Source organism: Narcine bancroftii, chromosome 4, assembly GCF_036971445.1.
Source record: "Narcine bancroftii isolate sNarBan1 chromosome 4, sNarBan1.hap1, whole genome shotgun sequence".
In the NCBI taxonomy this organism is placed as follows: Eukaryota; Metazoa; Chordata; class Chondrichthyes; order Torpediniformes; family Narcinidae; genus Narcine; species Narcine bancroftii.
This window is the reverse complement of record NC_091472.1, coordinates 105,006,228-105,025,494: the sequence shown is the minus strand read 5'-3', so window position 1 is coordinate 105,025,494 and position 19,267 is coordinate 105,006,228. Positions and strand designations below refer to the sequence as shown.

The 19,267-nt window shown below is 40.8% G+C and overlaps 2 protein-coding genes across 4 annotated transcripts in view; one reads left to right on the top strand and one right to left on the bottom strand.

Annotated features, from left to right (window-relative positions):
* The window catches only part of LOC138760938 (ribonuclease T2-like), a 30,899-nt gene extending 28,428 nt beyond the window's left edge, over window positions 1-2,471 (bottom strand). Inside the window, exon 1 of one of the 2 annotated variants that reach the window (XM_069932325.1) lies at window positions 2,313-2,471. In XM_069932325.1, coding sequence (XP_069788426.1) covers window positions 2,313-2,383 — 71 coding nt within the window. In that variant the 5' untranslated portion in view covers window positions 2,384-2,471. Of the gene's footprint in view, window positions 1-163; window positions 401-2,312 lie in introns of those variants that run through there. The other variant, XM_069932326.1, reaches the window with a different exon arrangement.
* cox7a2b (cytochrome c oxidase subunit 7A2b) lies at window positions 248-15,561 on the top strand. Of its 2 annotated transcripts, none has more exons than XM_069932329.1 (4): window positions 248-320; window positions 5,803-5,892; window positions 13,097-13,181; window positions 15,340-15,561. In XM_069932329.1, exons 1-4 carry the CDS (start codon window positions 312-314, stop codon window positions 15,393-15,395), a joined length of 240 nt encoding a protein of 79 aa, XP_069788430.1. In that variant the 5' UTR covers window positions 248-311; the 3' UTR covers window positions 15,396-15,561. The 2 variants fall into 2 exon arrangements, with proteins under 2 accessions (XP_069788430.1, XP_069788429.1); XM_069932328.1 differs by lacking the exon at window positions 248-320 and adding an exon at window positions 2,474-2,581.
* The last annotated feature ends 3,706 nt before the right edge of the window (window positions 15,562-19,267 follow it).

Below are 19,267 nucleotides of genomic sequence, written 5' to 3'. Positions count from 1 at the left end.
CCTCACTCCGCTCTCACCCCACTCCGAGATCCCTCACTCCGCTCCCACCCCACTCTGGGATCCCTCACTCCACTCCAGTCCCGCTCTTGTACCTCACACTCCGCTCCCCCCCCCCCTCCATAAATGATGGTGCAATCTTAGCGCCCATCCCCACCGAACTCACTCTAATCCTGGCGAGACTCCGCGGTTGACAGGGGACTCGGTTCCTTACGTCCGGTCTCAACCCAAAGCAGCTGCGTCTGGGTGTCCGAGGGAGGAGCTCCGAACGTCTCGGATGAGGAGAGCAGTGGGAGGGACGGACACCCGAGCGAATGGCCCAGGTAAGGTTCTACCGGTAACCCCAGCTGATGCTCCTTGGGACTCCGAGAGGCACAGATTTGTGAGAGGGGTTGTCCGTTCAAACTCTTCGAAAATGAAAGGAAGAGCTACCCTTGAAACACAAGAGACCGCAGTCTGGAACAGGAATGATGCAGGGTTTGGCCCCAACCTTTCTTCTCCTGACCCACTGGATACTTCCTGTCGCTCGTTTTTATTGAAAGAAATACTGTCTATTGAGATGGCAAGAAATGAAAATAAGAGAACCACTTCTTGAATTAACGACTGGCATGAGAACTCTGAAATAAAAAGAAGTTGGTCCCTGAAGTCTGCAATCCAGTATTCTGCTCGTAAAGATGTGGCACTGAGTCGTCAGCTGACTTTGAACGCTGTTGTAACTGGGATGGAGAGGTAGGAATGGGATCAAGGCAGAAAACTCGGAATCACCCTTGGGCTCCGTAAAGTGTCCAAACGTTTTTTTGGCAGTGCAGTGGAGACCACGTTGTGAACCCTGAGCTCAGGGCACCATGAGTGTGAGATTTTTAAGTACAGTGTACAGATGCTCTGAAATTCTGAGTTACTGTAGCCACACAGATTCAATAACAGATTAAATTGCTGCAATAGAAGGAAAAGTTTATGATAAAAGTAAAAGGATTGAAAAATAAATATTCACAGTTGCATGAGATTGTCATTATTGTCAGGTAATACTACATTTAGAATGTAACATGCATAAAATTCTTTTGTCTGCTGTAAGGCAGACAGAGAGTGGCCATTTTGTCCAACACCCATGGAAGAACCGTTTGGTTCCCTGGATAGTGGCGAAAGGGCAGGTGTTGTGGACATGGGAATGCCTGGTCATTGAATTGTTTGTTGTCACCTGTACTGAGGTATAGTAAAAAAGCTTTGTTTTATGTCCTTCCCAGGCATGTCAACCCATTCTCATTTAATCAGTTGGAATGCTTGCTGAGAGGCTGAGGCCTGAACCCTGGCTCTGAGCTAATTAAGGCTGCAACTTCCCCTTAACCTTGCTTCCCCATATGAGGATCAAAGGGACTCTGTCCTTGTTCTGCCTATGGGGCAGCAAGGTTAGGGGGAAGTTGCAGCCTTTTTTAAATAGCAGTTCAGACCTCAGCCTCTTCATTCAACACAACACTCTCAATCCCATCTGCTTCTTTCAGGGATCAGTCTTTCTCAGACTCCCTCATTTGCTCATCCTATCCTACCTTGCACTATCACTGCAGAAAGTGCAAAATCTGTCCCTACATCTTCCATCTCACTTCCATTCAGGCCCACAAACAAGCTACCAGGTGAGACAGGGCTATACTTGCTGTTTGGTGTGGCTCCCTCTACATTTGTGAGGCCATTTGTTGAGTCCCAGTGCTCTGTGGGTCAAAGCCAATGTTTCAATTCCATTCATAATTCCCATACCAGTGAAAGGCAAGGCCAAATGAAATCTTGAAGAAAAATTCATCGTATTCCTTCTGGACAATCTTAAACCCAAAGCATGAGTATCAATACTTCTAATTTAAAGTAACTCCCCACTTCTATCTGGCTCTATTGATTCCATCTTTTCTTTACCTATTCCTGTTCTCACTTTACTCTCTAACCTTCCTCTTCTATCATCTTTCCATTTCCCTGTCTCTCCACTTCTGTCCAATACCCTATTGCCTCATTCCTCTTGATGTACTTGATAACTCCCTTCCAATCCCACTTCACAACCTCAAACATTGACTGACCATTTCTACTGATCTGCTGAGCCCCTCCAGCATCCAACCATCTCACAGTAAAAAGCTTTGTATTGTGTAATCCGTTGGGAATGGCTTTCCTTCCCTACAGACCTCGCGTTGGCTGTACCAAGCCTCAGAGCTCCTGCAGTCGGGAATGTGCCAATCAGCAGCATTCCCTCATTGACATCTCGGTGTGCAAGAGGAGCAGCTCGTTTTGGGCAGACTTTGGTCACTTGCTGGAACTTGGGGAGAGTGAGATCAGACACCGACCTCCCAACACCATGGACAAGGTCGAACCCACTTCCTCCTCCGCCCGATGTATCCATTGCCCGATTCAGCATTTCCACCAATGGGGACTGCGGGCGGGATGATGTCACGTCACGTCTCCTTCGATGGCTGCTGAGATCACATGATTGGATCGACGCGGGGCTCATGTGACCGTCGCTCGGCTGTCTTGTCGCGGTGCATTCTGGTCCTTCGGGTGTCCTTGAGGAAGGAGCGGCAGCGATATGAGCGGCCTGGCGACTCGCGGCCTTCGGGTGAGCGGTGGAGGGAATAAGGGCGTCCGGAGGAGGTGGCGGTGGTGCAGGCCTCGGCGGGGAGGAGCGGGTTAGGGGCTGGAGGTGTGCGGGATGAGGAATAGAGGGATGGGGCAAGGGCGCCTGCATTGAAGGTGGCCTTGTGGAGAGCAGGGTGCAGCCGCTGTTTGTCCCAAGTGATGCCCAGACCTAGAGGTGAGCTGAGGTCTTGGAGTAACTGATGTGTTCACGTCATGCCCTTTGGGTCCTGGAAATCGGCTTGTTCCGCTGTTTTTAAAAAAAAAAGGCTTGCAAATGTTCTTCTTCTTTGCCCCCAGCCAGCACTTTCTTCCAAGTTGTTCAGCAAGTTTTTATGACATGGCATTTCTGAATCAACTTATAGTTCACCTTCTCATCTTGACTTTGACTATTTTTGTTGTTTTGATCATGACTTCTAGCTGCAAACCTTCTTGCTCACCATAAATTATTCTATCCCAGCACTCAATATCCTTCTCAGATTTCAAATTTTCCTTAAGGGGAACAATCTCAAGCTTTTCTGGAAAAAATAACGCAGCTCTGGTAAGAATTTAATAGATCTCTACACCTGGTCCAGAACCTTGATGCTCTGCCCATGCATGATGCTGTGGCAATAATTGAGCACGGTGGCCTGTGTTTTCTGGTTTGCGGTAAATGGATGGGATTTGTGAGTGCCTTGATGGGGGGAAAAAACTTCGCAGTCAGTCTTGTGCTGTGGGTTGCCCTTTTTCAAACCTCCCTAAACAAACCAAGTTCCCAAATTCTTTCAGCAGCAGTTAAACAGGAAGTCTAATGTTTTAATGTATTTTGTTTGCAATAGATTGATACATCGATGTAGACATGAAGATTTAAGATGGAAGCTAACAGTTTAAGAAATATTTAAAATGCATAAGAATTTTGAAGTCCATAGTCGTGTCAAGTAAAACCTCATGGTTTATAATGTTGGAAAAGATTGACGTTTGAAACTCATTTGAGCCTTGTAATGTTTTCAGTGGTTAGAATTGTACAGCAGAAGAGAAAGATGACACTGAAATTAGTTTCTAGATTTGTGCTTTAATTGTGATGCACATGCTCCTGATGTCTTCATCCACTTTCAAGCGAATTTGCCATCATTACATCTGCAAACCAGGCCATTTCTCCAGCTCGGCCCAAGCCAGTGGTTTGTTAATGTTCAGCATGGCTTCCTTGTTATTTGATGCTTGTTTATAAAAGTCAAGATTCCTCCATATACAAGCTGATGTCAAGAATTTGTATATTTTGTTGGTGTCTTGTTTCTTCCACAAGACCCAAATTAATCTGTGAATTTTGAATTTTACCTGACTTATCCAGTCAGTGGTGAAGCAGTCTTTTCTGTTGACATTTATTATATTTGGAGACTCATCTTGAAATGTTGATGTACATGGCATTAATATAGATTCAATATCTACATGAGCTGGAACCAAAACTATACACATACTGAAATTTGATATATCATTGCTATTTTACATGGTTTTTGATATTACCTCAGGATCCTCAATACCAATGCACTGTTACATAAAACGTGTTTATAATTTTATATGTTTGCAAACTGTGGATGTCAACTTGTATTTCTTTCACTTTATTTTCTTCCCTTATTCCCAACCATACCTGATCAGGTGAAAAATAAGAATTTTGGGGTCTTGATAGATGTGGGCTCCAGAGCCTCATCCCCCTCCTTGCATGACTTCCTATTTCTAGTGTTTTCCTTTGTTTCAAATTTTGTCTGTAGCATTGTAGTGATCACTATGGCAATTGGCAAATCAAGTAGTTTGGTCATTATGACAGATTGTACCCTGTTTTTAGGTGTATATTCAATTAAAGCTCTTCAAAACACATTAAAGTTAAGTATTTTCTCACAGCTGAATTGAAGGGAGTTGTCTCGGCAATCATGTTAATGCTGTGTGGGATCATTCCCCAGATACCTGAATCATGGAGATTAATTTGTTCAGCTTTCTGTGTTTAAACTCTGAGGTGTCACAGTGGGGCAGCAATCAATGCTGTTGCTGTCTGAGAGCTCTAGTAACCAAGTCATGACCTCTACTGCTGTCTGTGCATCATTTGCATGTTTATCCTTCATGGTGCTCAGCTTCCTTCCCACGACCCAGGCTAATTTGGTTACTGGAAGTACCTTCTGGAACAGCTGAGTGAGGTTGTTGGGTATGTGAAAAAGAATTATACAGGTAGGATAACATGCTTTCAAGCCTGGTGTGAATAGCCTCCAATGCAATACAAAGAAAATACAGGAGACACAGGATATTCCATCTTGCCTGATTAGTACACTAAGCCATCCTAAATGCATTTTTGCCACTAGCACATCAGCAATACTGTATATATCATCGACAAAATTTATTCACCAAGGCTGTTCTAACAATATCTGAACCTTGCATCCTTTGCCACAACAAAGAAAAATAGCACTACCTATGAAGGCATTCACCATTCTGACTTACAAAGTGTTCACCAGTACCGAGTCCAGAACACAAAATACCCTGGTCCTTGGTGGAGTGTGGGAGGGGAAATGTATTTACCTTCTCCATTGATCTAGCTTCCACACATCTTTGGGGCAGAGAATTCCAGAGATTGACCACCATCTGTGAGGAGAATTTCCTGTGTACTTATCTTCAACTTTCAATAAGCTCACCCCTCATTCTTATGTCTCCAAAGAACATAGATTCAATTTTAGCTGCTTGTGATAGCACTATCCTCTCATCAAAGGAAATAGCTTCCTGAATCTCTTTTGAATTATAGCCAATGCCAATATATCCTTTCTTAAATAGGGGATGTAAGTGTGATGAAGTATTCCAGCTGCAGCCTCGCCAATGCAATGTACAGTTGTAACGGCATTTCCCTATTTCTAATCTCCATAATTATTGGCAATAATTGCAGAAGTGCTATTTGGCTTCCCAACCAAACTGCATGTGGACCAACATTTTGTGATTCATGCACAGTGACACCTAGATCCATCTGTAGTTGTTTGCCACCTCTTTCTGCTGAATTTTGGCGTACTCGCTCACTCTATCTATGTCCATTCACAGAATCCAAATATCATTATGTTTCAGTTTATATTTGTAGCATTAATGAACTTAGTCAACTTTCACTCCACCCCTCCCAGTCATTTGTGTTGATGATAAATAATTGAGGGCCATGAAGTCATCCCGGTGGACTTTATACTTGCACTTGTTTCCCTTTAGGCTTTCCAGCAGCTTTCACAGCGAAGCTTCAGCACTGCATCCCGCAGAAGAGTGGTGAATAGGGTTCCTGAGAAGCAGAAGATTTTTCAGGTAAGCTGTGTGTAAGAGATGCAAGGTTGAGCTATTTGGGCAATCTGAGCCCTACTTATAACTTGCACTTGTTTTGCTCATTCTCTGCATCATCAGATTTTAACTGGTTTATGGCACATTATTGAACATTGTCTGGGAGTGTATCATGAAGGTTAGCGGACTGCTATATAATTGAACCAGCAAGGATTTAACATTATTGTTCAAAACTCTATGCAGGAATAGTAACTGAATTTATTTTTTGATGCTCTTACCAGCAAATAAAATTCTGAAGCAAGAAAAGAAATGTCTTTCACTTTCATTCTCCTGGAGGTCACATGTTACAATCCTCAATGAGCTATTGATTAACTGGTAATGACTGATAACTATAGGCAGGAGGTAAGGTAAATCCCAAGAATAGACCCATGGTTCCAAATACTTTCTAAATTCACCTGATTCTTGCATGGTTGCCTCACTTTATTTTAAAGGAGTTGTACTTTAAATGATGAATAGTCCATTTCTACCAGCAACTCGTGGAGTTGCAGGCATTTCTGTGATGTGATCTCCTTTGGTGTACCTACACAATGGCTGAGATTATGGAGACATATGGTACAGAACAAGCCCTTCTGTCTAACTCATCCATGCTGACCATGTTGGCATTCTGGTCTAGTCCCATTTGCCTGCATTTGGTCCATATATTTTTAAGGCCTTTATCTATAGATCTGACAAAATGTCCTTTAAACACTTTTCATCTGAAAAGTTGCTCTTGTTAAGAACCATGACCAAAAAGCTTCCATTCAGGTCTCTCTTAAATCTTCCCCGTCGCCTTTAGACTGTGCCCTCTATTTCTAGAATACCTGGGGAAAAAGCCTGTGAGCTTTATTTCTGCTCCTGATGATCACCCCTTAGCTCTCCCTATAACTCAAGCCTTTCTGTCCAGCAATATCCTGGTGAATCTCCTCTCCACTCCCTCTCAACTTATTGATATCCTTCCTATAGCTGGGTGACTAGAACTGCACACAGCACTTTAGTCGGTTAAATTCCATTTTCCACCTTTTCAATTGATCTAGATCTTTTATAATCTTCAATATTGTTCCTTACTGTCTACCACAGTGATTTTTGGTGTCATCTGTAAATTTACCAAATATGGTAATAACACTGCTGTTCAATTTATTAATAAATTTAACAAACAACAATGGATCCAGCACACACCTTTGCAACACAGACCTTCAATCTGAAAAGCAACAGCCAATAGAATAGCCCTGCAGATTGAAATTAGTCTTTGGTTACATAATGACCTCACATTTTACCAGGATGAGATCAGTGTTCAATTTAGCCACTTACAGTTAGATTAGCCAATGGAACAAAAAGATTACAACCAAGATTTGTAGAGATTTGGTGCTTGCATCAAATATACTATTTGTGCCAGCATATGGGATGATCTGAAGCTTAAAAATGTTGCCTCAAAATCTGGTTGTTTTGTCTGCTGGGTCTAAAATCTGAACCTTGAAAGCGAAATCTCAACACCGCTGCCATCTTCCCCCTCCATGTCCGATCAGGCCCTAGGTGCATTTGACGCGCCTTCCTTGTGCGCTGACAACCCGATTCACCTCCATGCAAGTGTCCTGGTCAAGTCCTCGGCGCACCTTCCTTATGCTGACAACCTGGCTCACTTCTATGCAAATAGTGACAGTGAAATTAATGCATGTGCATTGAGGGGCATTGCTAGCTCAGGGGGCAAATCTGTACATGTCCTGCAGGGTCCATCTGCCCAATCTGACTGCTGTCGGCCCTGAACAGACTTTAAATGACCTGTTACAAGAGCTGATGTTTATTTAAAAAAAAAATGGGTATGCACTTCTTTACATCCACGATGGGTTCTATGAAATTGGACGTTGTGCAAACACCATATTATGTAATTAGCAAAGCTTTATGGGACACTAGAGTACCTATAAACTTTTTATTTGTAAGTAGGGTTAGGGACTGACACGGAGCTGTGGTGAGAGAGCGAGATAATGGGACCAGTTTGTGGACTGACAGAGGGCTGTGGGGAGAGTGTGGGGCAGTAGGATCAGTGTGGGGAACGATACGGAGCTGTAGGGAGAGAGTGGGACAGTGGGATTAGTTGGGACTGATGCAGGGCTGTGGTGAGAGAGTGGGGCAGTTTGGTCATTTTGAGTATACAGTATACAATTTCCTATAGCGATTGATAGCTTTTTCTAAATTGCTCCGGACTTGCTTCCAGTAACTGAATAATTATGGGACCATGGACACACAATATATGTGGTCAGAAGTTGTCCAAACAGATGTTAAGCGGTGGATACCTGTATGCTAATAAAATTATAATGTTTGGTATTAAAATATTGTGACAGCATCACTCCACTGGACAGTGTTAAGTGCCAGACTTGAGGTCATCCTATACAAAGGGTGTACTCAGAACCTACATTTAGGTGGAAAATCTGGGGGTCGTTCTATACCCGAGTTGTCCTATGCGCCAGTATAGTTGCAGTTTTAAACCTTTGTATCGTCAAACAGTTCCCAATCTGAGGGTTTAATTAAATTTCATTTTCAGGTAGTTAAGAAATGTTATAAGAAAAAGTGTTTCTCGTCACTTGTCCTCCACAGGAACCAGATGCCAATTATGTTGACTAAGGAAGAACTGGTTTATGCCCAGTTTCTTTAATGGGTCATGCAAACAGAAACTTGTCATGAATTAAACTTCAAAAATTAAACCACTATTATTGTACAGAAATATTGCAGCTTTAAGAGCTTCCATGTATTGTATACAAACTATTTCTTCTGCCAAAGTGAATTCTTGTTTCTTCCTTTTTTTGAAGAAATGAATTGGTTTTTGAGTTTCCAATAGACGCTTTGTTGACTGGAAGTACGGTCAGTAGTTAAGGTGTGAACTTGTTTGTGAACAAGCTTGGCTTTTTGGTGCATGGCCATAAATGGTGTAGTTAGCTGACTAACCGAAGGCATTGATATACACTTCGGAGATTGCTGGGTTCCTCATAAAAGGACTGAATACTTCCATTATTTGGTCTCTTTCAATAAACCAGCACCGGTCATCCCCATCTACATGGGGTTCGAATCTTGTGCTGTCTGTAAGGAGTTTGTACACTCTCCCAGTGTCTGCTTATTTTCTCTGGTTTCCTCCCACCCTTCAAAACATATTGGGGTTGAAAGTTAATAGGGTGTAATTGGGCAGCATGGGCTCGTGGGCCAGAAAGCCTGTCGCTCTGCTAAATGTCCAAAAAAGTTTAATTTTCTGGACTGTATTCTCTGTCTGTACCTTGCAAGGTCTTGTTGCATTGATCAGCTAATTGCTTAAACACTTCAAAGAGTTACTAAAACAGAATCTTGTTTCTTTACTTGAGCACTTTAATACTGCATGTCCATTCCTAACTCCTTTTGTGCAGATATCTTCCTAATTAACCTTTGCTTTCATATATGAGGCTCTATTGGTCTTTGTGAGACAGGTTACTAATCCTAATTCAAAACTCTTTCAATCTTTTTATTAACATTTCACAATATACACAGCATAAGGAGAACAGAAATAACACAATTAAAATGTTATGTCCAAGTCTACATAGTATAAGTATCATATAAGTTTCAAAGAATTAAAATATGACATATTAGAAATAATTCTCCTAACAAAGAAAACAGAGATGAAGAAATAATTAAAAAAAAAGTCTATAATTAAAAAAAAACAATTGAGGGGCCTATCCCGAGGATCTGTTGAATAATTTAAAACATAGCTCTGGTGCACACCTACAGATAACAAAAAAAGGCTAGAATTATATTATGTCTGGAAAGAAAGAGTTAATTCATAAAATAATGCCAGTTATATCCCATGAAAGTCATCAATGAATGGTTTCCATGTTTCTTCAAATTTAGTAGAGATATCTAAAGTACAACTTCTGATTTTTTTGCTAGATTTAAGAAACACCTAACATGAGAAAACCATTGAAATAATGTTGGAGAATCAGAGTCTTTCCATTTAAGTAAAATGTCTCTTCTAGCTAATAATGTACAAAAAGCTGTAAACTTGATTTTTTCTTAAGTGGATAAACAATCTACATCTGTAATTTCAAAAAGAGCAGTTAAGGGATTAGGCTGTAATTGAATAACCAACATCATTTGATAGTTTTAAATATCTTTCTAAAATTGTTCTAACACGTGACTTGAGCCAATGAAGCCACCTCAGTATTGCATCTATCACAGGTAGAGCTTGAATTAGGAAAGATGCGAGCTAGTTGATCTTTAGACATATAAGCTCTATGAACTATTTTAAACGGTATTAAAGAATGATGTGCCCAAAGTGAAGAGGTATTAACTAGACTAGTAATTCTTCCCCATGTTTCAAGAGATAATGTTAGTTGAAGTTCTGATTCCCATGTTGTTCGAATCTTATCCATGGGACCAGTCTCTAATATAGAATATAAATAATACCAATTAGACCCTTCTGAAAGGGTTTGATTGGACCAAAGTGTCAAGTTAATCTGGTTGTGTAATGTTAGATAATTAGACATTACCTTTTTCAGGAAATTTCTAATCTGTAGATATCTTAAAAAATGCATGCATAGACAATTATATTTGGTAGGTTGTTCAAAAGACATCAAACCACCTTCAATGAATAAATCTACAAAAGAGATAATTCCTTCAATCTTCCAAATAAAAGGTTTGATCAAGAGTAGATGTTTTTAAAAAAAAAAAATTAAGATGTATAATATTAGCCAAGGCAAAAATTTTCAGTCCAAAAAAAACTTCAAAATTGAAACCAAATACTTAACGAATATTTAATAATTGGATTGGAAATATGCTTACTGGTATTAGATAGTCTAAAAGGTAATGCTGGTCCTAAAAAAGATGCTAAGGAATCATTCTGCACAGGTTTCAACTCCCAAATATACTATCAAATTTATCACAGTCATGAATCCAAAAAATAATATAGCAAATATTAACTGCCCAATACCATCCTTCTTAGGTTTCTGTAAGTGAAGCTTATTCAGTCTGGCTACCTTACCATTCCAAGTAGAAGATGAAATCTTAGAATCAATATTAAAATAAGATTTTGGAATAAAAATTGGGATAGCCTGAAATGGGTATAAAAGTTTAGGTAATATTATCATCTTATCCGCATTAATACGAATAACCAAAGACAAAGTTAATGGGGATCATCTAGTCAAAGATTGTTTCACAAAATCTAATAAAGGAAAAAAAAATTAAACATTAAATTTTAACACCTAAATAAGTAAAGTCTTAAATGGCATATTATCAGAAGTGGGATTGTGTGAGTTTATTGGGAATAATTCACTTTTAGGAAAATTTAGTTTATATCCAGAAAGACTCCTCCCAAAATCTGATAGTAAAGAAAGCATCGCAGGGATAGAATTATCAGGATCTGAAATATAGACTAAATTGATCACTTGCTTGTAGAGAGACTTTATGTACTTCCATCACCTTTACTAATAACTTGTATCTCATTTGAATGACAGAGTGCAATTGCAAAGGGTTCTAACACCAGATTAAAAAGTAAAGGGCTGAAGGGACAGCCTTGTCTAGTACCTCAAAACAATTTGAGTGGGGAAGATGTCTGATTATTAGTGATAATAATGATGTAAAATAAAGTAACTTAATCCAAGAAATAAATGCAGAACCAAAATTGAATCTTTCCAAAATTTCAAACAAGCAGCTCCATTCAACTCTTTTCAAAAGCTTTCTGAGCAGCTAATGATACATTCAGAAATCTTAGATGAAGCAGAATAGATGATATTCATTAGTCTTCAAACATTAAAATGTGAGTATTGCTGTTTAATGAATCCACTCTCTTAAGGAACCACAGATCTCAAATATGTGGTAGACTTGGGCAAATCTTGTAATTAATGCTAGACCATGCTTGATCTCCCAGCTGCTCAATGAAGGCCCCTAAATAGAGCAGGATGTTGCTGGGACCATTTTAATGTTGACTTGTGTCCTTTACTGCAAAGAAATATGGCTTTGGATGGAAAGCCATACATAGAGTAAGTACTAGCTCCAAAAAAAGAGTCATAGCACATGTGCTGCTACCGTCTGCAGCTTAACAGTGGCTTTAATTTACTTGGTGCCTTTAATATGGGGAACCACCAAATTGCCTTATGTAAGCACCTTTGGATGTAATTGGCTCCTTGTCACTGGGGCAGGTGACAAAAAGCTTGGTCAAAGACTTGTTACTGTCTTTAACTGGTTGTGGAATGGTACAAGACAATGGGACATCACTACCATTCCTAAAGACTGCTCAGGTTTGTTCTATTCCAACAAGAACAGTTGGGTGATCTCTGGGACAGTGATCAGGTGCAAAATAGTCATACAGTACATAACAGGCTCTGAAGCCCAATTCTTTCATGCTGACCAGGTGGCTTTCTGGGCTCAGCATATTTGTCTGCCTTTGGACCATGCGGAACTGCAACAAAGTTTTGTGCAAATACTGAGATGTAGTCTTACCCCTAATCCTGCTCGACAGAGGATTAAAAAGACAAAGCATTTCCTACAAGGTGTGCCTCAAACTCCTTTGCAAACAGAATTCATTTGGGAATACTTTGGCAAGCAGGGTTTGGATTAATATGAACAGTAATTGAAGGAAGTTGTGCACTTTGTGTCCAATTTACAATTGGCCTCAACTTAAGAGGCCATTGACTGACATTTCAGTGTGGCAATGGGATGTGGAATTGAAGCAGGCCACTGGAATATCCTGCCTCTCACGGATACTGCGTGGCCTTCTAAATTTCTCCAGCACTTCTGTGGACTGCACTAGACCCCAGAATCTGTATATTTCTTATTTATCTAACCAAACTTCCCCAGGATCATTAAAAGGTCTGTGCACAACTGAAACATTTCTTTCTTACGCTAACTACAACTGAATACTTATTTATCCACTGATATTTATTATCTTTTTTCTGTCTTTGCATTTTGTGGTAATTTAACTTTATGCTTTTAGTCGGTGTATTTTTTGTCCAGTTGTCCACAGCAAGTAAGAATTTCAGTGCTTCTGTATGTACATTGTACTAGTGTATATTACAATAACCTCTCATCATTAACACATCATTTATAGCCAAACGAAAGGTATTTGAGTTGATGTCTCATTTCTGTTAAAAACAGCAAATGATAGTACCAGGCTTTGGATGTTTGGCGTTTTCCCCTTGTGTAACTTGCACAGGATCTTTAATTCCTACTTTTGTTGTTACAGGAAGACAATGGGATACCAGTTCACTTGAAAGGAGGGTTTGGAGATGCTGTGCTCTACAGGCTAACTATGGCACTCACAGCTGGGGGTAAGGCTTTTGTAACTCTAGATTCTCAACAGGTTCTTATGTTACCTATCAACCTAAAGGCAATCATGATGACAAGAATGTGGGGAATTGTTTAGCTGTTAAGATGTAGGTTTGTACCCCAATTCATATTCACTTATTATCATCTGGCTGTACTTGTACCACCCAACAAAACAGCTTTTCTCTGGACCACAGGATATATACATACAATACACAGTACAAAATAATCACATATATACGTAAATATATAACTTAAAATAAATATTTTGGGATGATTTACTTGATTATAAGGATACTGTTCATCAATCTCACAAGCTATTTCCCATCCTGGCAGTCCTGATTTTGATGCTCGTGTACCTCCATCCTGTTGGTAGTGGGTCAGATTTATTTGATAGATAGAAAGGGTCTTCTATAATATTTTGAGTCCTATTTAAGCAATGTTCCCTGAAAATGTCATCAGTAGAGGAAAGGGAGACCTGAGTGATCTTCTGTGTTGACTTCCAGCCCGATGGCTTGCAGCTACCATGCTGACCAATGCTGCACTCAGACAGGGCACTCTCAATTGTGCTCCTGTGAAATGTTAAGATGGGGTCAGCAGCCTTGCTCTCCTCAATCTCCATAGGAAGTGCAAATGCTGCTGTGCCTTCCTGACTAATGAGGAGGTAGTGTATGTCCAGGATAGGTTGTCCTTTATATGCTCTCCACAATGGAACCATTGATGTGGAAAGGAGAATAGTTGACCATCTTCCTGAAGTCCACAATCATCTCTTTTGTCCTTGTTGAGACTTGGGTTGTTTTGCACCATTTAATGAGCCACTCAAACTTAATGATCCCATTAGCACTGAATCTGTCAGTGCAGTTGCAAATCAGCGTGAGCAGTCGCAGGTTGCACACACAGCCCTGAGGTGCACCATTGTTCAATGTGATGGGACTTTAGGTTTTGCTACGAACTTGGACTGTGTGAACTTTCTGTCGAGAAGTCCTGAATCCAGAGAGGGTTGTTGCGTCCCAGTGAGAATAGTTTTTCCTCTGAAATACAATTATATTGAACTTCAAGCTAGAGTCAATGAACAACAGCATGGTTTTTTCTAGTTGGGTGAGGATGGAGTGGACGGCCAAGGCTATTGCATCATCTATGGACAGGTTTGGATGGTAACCAAACTCTAATGTTGCTGGAAGTGGCTGGGGAACTTTGTTTCATTCAAGGATGAACAACTGACTTCCTACTGCTCTTGAGAGCTCTGTGGCCCAATAATAATTAGTATCTTGGGGGAGGAGGTGAAATCACAAATGATTGGTGTGGGGGAGAAGAGATGGGAAATGTTTTTAACTATTGCCTGCTTGTCAAAAGCCAGAGTAAAATTAGTCCCAAGGGAAGAATAAGGAAATAACTCTACCTGATGCGGCCCAGGATCAATTACAACTTACTCTCTAATATAGCCTTCAGAGATGCATCTCCATTGGAGGCAATCTCCATTGGAGAGATGCAGTTGGGTTAGTTGCTTATGGAACCAGAGCGTGGAAGTGAGAAACAAGATTAAGGAATTTGGTGTATTGGGTTCATTGTATTGATAGAAAGTCGACTGAGAGGCCATTCAACCCTTTGAGTCTGCATCATCATTCAATATGATCGTGGCTGATCATCTGACTTTAGTGCCGCCTTAGCGTTTTCTCTCCATACCCCTTGATCCCTTTAGCTATTACGGCCACACCCAACTTTGTATGAAATGTATCTAATGAACCCATCTCAACACCTTTCTGTGGTAGGGAGTTCCACAAGTTCATGACTCTCTGAAGTTTCTCCTCATCTCTGTCCTCAGTGGCTTCCCTCCTTAACCTTAGATCCTGAGAATTGGGTTGGCATTGTCTCTGGTTGCTCTTGCCCACTGTTGGTGGATTCTCACCTCATGGGGACTGATGGTTGATTGGAGGGAGGAGGGTCAGATGCTGTTCTCTTCTTAAGTCATCCAGAGAATTTGGTACCCATTTCCAGAAGCTGGACCAGTTGTGAGATGGGAGCAATGATCTAGTGGGTAGGAGGGAAAGTGGTGGATGGGGTTAAATCTTCAAAATGTGACAGTAGATTGTCTATGGTACGTTCATTATGATCATTTTGTCTCGATAGCAAATACTAATATAATCTTTAATCCACTTATTTCAGGTACTGTTTATGTTCTCTACCAGCTCGTCAACATCGCCTTTCCTCAAAAGAAGTAATGACTGTTCACGCCACGTCTGTAACTGTTTTATTACACAGCCCTGTCTAACTAAACAGTAGCTCTTCAGGGGATCTGATCTTATAAATGACTGTTGATGGTTTATGGAAACAATAACTCATTAGACCAGGCTTATGTAACTAATAATTAAAGTGATTTAACACACATTTTTCAAAACTTTATTTGAACTTTTAAAAATCTTTCTAAATCACTCTAGTGGCATCGATCTAGTTGGGTTTAGCTCTTGAAGCTAATGCACCAGTGCTGTAAGCCCTGCTCATAGCATCACATTCAAAATTATTCCTTTTTATTCACTTGTGGGGCATGCTTCTATCTGGGAGTGTGGCCTCTTGCTTATTAAACTTGCCCAAAGGGAAAGCAATCCCTTCACTCCAGCACAGATTGCACAAGGGATGGCTGGGTTGTGAACTCCTTCAGAGTCTTGAACTTGTGACCATCCATACTGTAAAATCCAAATAATTTACTGTTAAAGCAATTTTCAGAATTAAGGAATTAATTAGAAATGGAATACAACATTACTTAATGCCACAATGTAATCGAACTATCCACACAATCAATGGATTTCACAAAGTATCATTGTGTTTTAGGCTATTTCTTTGAACTAAATTCATTCTCTCCTGCTTTTTCTCTTCATAGCAGAAAATTTGAGGTTGGTGAATATACGTTACATTGATTGTCATATGAACAGTTCTATGTCTCATACAGAGCCGAGGAGTGGAGAGTTATAGAAAGGGGTTAGTTGGGACAGAGCAAATACACAGCCCAGGAGTGGAGAGTTATAGAAAGGGGTTAGTTGGGACAGAGCAAATACACAGCCCAGGAGAGGAGAGTTATAGAAAGGGGTTAGTTGGGACAGAGCAAATACACAGCCCAGGAGTGGAGAGTTATAGAAAGGGGTGAGTTGGGACAGAGCAAATACAGCATCGTTTTACTATTTTGAGGTTTACTCGGCTATCTGATAACAGCAGGAAAAAGAAACTGTCCTTGAATCTGGTGGTGCACGATCTCACACTTCCTGACGGAGTGGAGTTGAATTGAATCCGGCCAGGGTGGAATGAGTCTTTTCCAAGGCAGCAGGAGTTGTAGATGGGGGGTGCGGTGAAGAGGATGGTGTGTGATGGCTTGAGCAACATTCACAATCTTTTTTTTTTGCAGTCTTGACAGAGGAATTCCTGACCCACACAGTGATGCATCCTGACAGGATGCGGTCAGGGGTGCACCTGGAGAAATAGTTGAAGGGTGCAGGTGACATGCAAAATTTCCTTAGACGCCACAGCAGGTAGAGATGCACCTTTCTGGCCACTGCATTGATATGGTGGATGTCACTGGAGAGGTTTCCTCCAAGGAAAAAACTGCCTGCCATCTCCACCTCAGCACCGTGAATGCAGCTCGGCCCCTCTCCAAGTCTAGAACCAGCTCCTTGGGCTTGCTGACATTGAGTGATAGATTGTTGACCCGACACCAAGCCACGATCCCCTCCATTTCATTGCAACCAACAATTTCACTCGCTTTCAAGTTGCAAGGTAAACAATGAAACCTGCATGACCCATTTACCAGTATCTGAATGGTGTCTGAAAATACAAATACTCTCGATCTTCGCTGAAATGCTGGCAAGTAAAATTTAATTAGAGTTTATTATCATGAACACGTCACAAAATTTGCTATAAAATACATTTCAAAAATGGTGCATAGAACTAGGAGAAAGTGAGGTAGTCTCTGGTTTACTGTCCATTCAGAAATCTGATGGCAGAGTGGAAGAAGTTATCCTTGTGCTGGATGCTAGTCTTCAGGCTCTTGTACCTTTTTCTTGATGCTAGCTTGGGTGGTGGGGGTCATAGACGATAGAGGCTATTTTCTTAAGACATCACTTATTGAAGATGTCCTTGATGGAGTGCAGGCCGGTGCCCGTGATGTCACTGGCTGAGTTCCCAGGAGTTTTTTTTCTCCTCTGTTCATTGGCACCTCCACCCCAGACAGTGATGCAACTAGACAGAATTGATGCAACCGAGGAAGAAATTGGGGTGGCGACTGGTCAAAGAAGTGGTGGATTTAAATGAATCTTTTTGATGGGAAAGTGGCTTGGGCATTTAGGATTAGATCTGCAGCAAGCATGAAATGAAGCAAGAATGAACATTGGAGCCACATTGGTTGTGATCTTCCAATGTTTCTGAGTTTCAATGTATATGACAAGAAGCTTCTTATCAAATATAAAATCTCCAAGAAAGGAGGGAGCCCAAGCAAGTAACAAAAGCCAGATTTTGGGGAAAATGCTTGAGGAAGTAGGAGGATATTAATAAAATCAACCAAATGCAGTGTGATTTATATATAAAAAAAAATATTTGACAACTTAATTCTTTGAGGATATAGAAGCAGAGTGAATAATGGGGAACCAGATGATGTAGTGTATTTGGGTTTCCATAAGTTGCTGCACAATGCAAGGCCTTGGGAGAATGTTTAGTGTGGTTCGGGTAATCAGCACAACGTGGGATAAATGGGAACTTGTCAGCAGGTTGCTGCAATTATTAATGATTCAGATGAAAGAAGTGAGTTAAATTTTATGATTTTAAAAATAAATGGGGAAGTCAGTGTGCAAAGAAACAGATAGCTGTGCAAATAAGCAACAAAATTGGAAAATTACGTTATGTGAGTAAATGAGGTGACCTGGATCTGTTGAAGAGAAAACTAAGCTGGTGTACATAATGGTGTGCTGTGATCCTCAAGCGTGAAAACAAAGTGAACATACAGGTCATTGCAAAGAGGATGAGGGATAAAATTAGAGGTTTTACTATAACTATAAATAATTAGGGAGTGCCTAGAATATTCTGTACAGTTTTGGTTTTAATTGAGAAGATATGTTTGCATTGAAGGCAGTTCAGAGAAGGTTCACAAGATCAGCTCTTGTGTTAGAGGGTTCATTGTAGAGACAAAGTTGAAAAGGATGGATCTCTATTCATTCTAGTTCATAAGAATGAGAGGTTCTGTGGAGGCTCGATTAAGAAAGGGTGAATACATTTTTTTCCATAGTGGGCAAATTTATAGCCAGAGAGAAGAATTTCATAGCAAAACACGAAAGTGCTGGAGAAACTGAACAGGTAACGCAGCATCAATAAAAAGTTGAGGGTAACCAACGTTTTGGACCTGAGCCCTTCGTCAAGGTTTGAGCAAAATGAAGGCCGGCACCTGTATAAGAAGGGAGAGGAGAGGAGGAAGGAAAGGGGAGCACGGGCTAACAGCTGGGAGGGTAGAAGAAAAAAGGTGATGGGGAGGGTGTAGCTCTCGAGAGAGAGGGGTGGGGAGCAGGAGAAAAGGTGAGATGGATATGAAAAGAGACTTGGGGGGACGGGTTTAAAGGAAACTGGAGAGGCCAATGTTAATGTCACTTGGTTGAAGAGTGTCCAGATAAAGAATTAATTGTTCCTCCAAAATGAGGGTAGCTTTAGTTTGCAGTGCATGAGGCCATGGACAGACATGCTGGTATGGGAATGGTGTGTGGAATTAAAATGGTTGACTACTGGGAGGCCCATGTAATTGCAGTGGACAGAGTGAATGAGCTCAACGAAAAGGTCTCCTGATCTGCGTCCAGTCTCTCTGTAGAAGAGGCCACAATGGAGCACTGGATGCATTAGATGATTCCTGCAGATTCTCAAGTGTTGCTTCAGAAAGAAGGGCTGTTTGGAGCCCCGAATGGTGGTCAGTTTCATAAAGCATTATGCATGTGGAGGAATTTCTCCTCTTGGAGAATCTTGATTCTTTGTATTTCTCTCAGTTTAAGTGGTGTGGAAATTGATTGATTTAACATGTTCCAAACTGAGATAGATTTAGTCTAGAGGGGAGGTGACAGCTCTGAGGAAG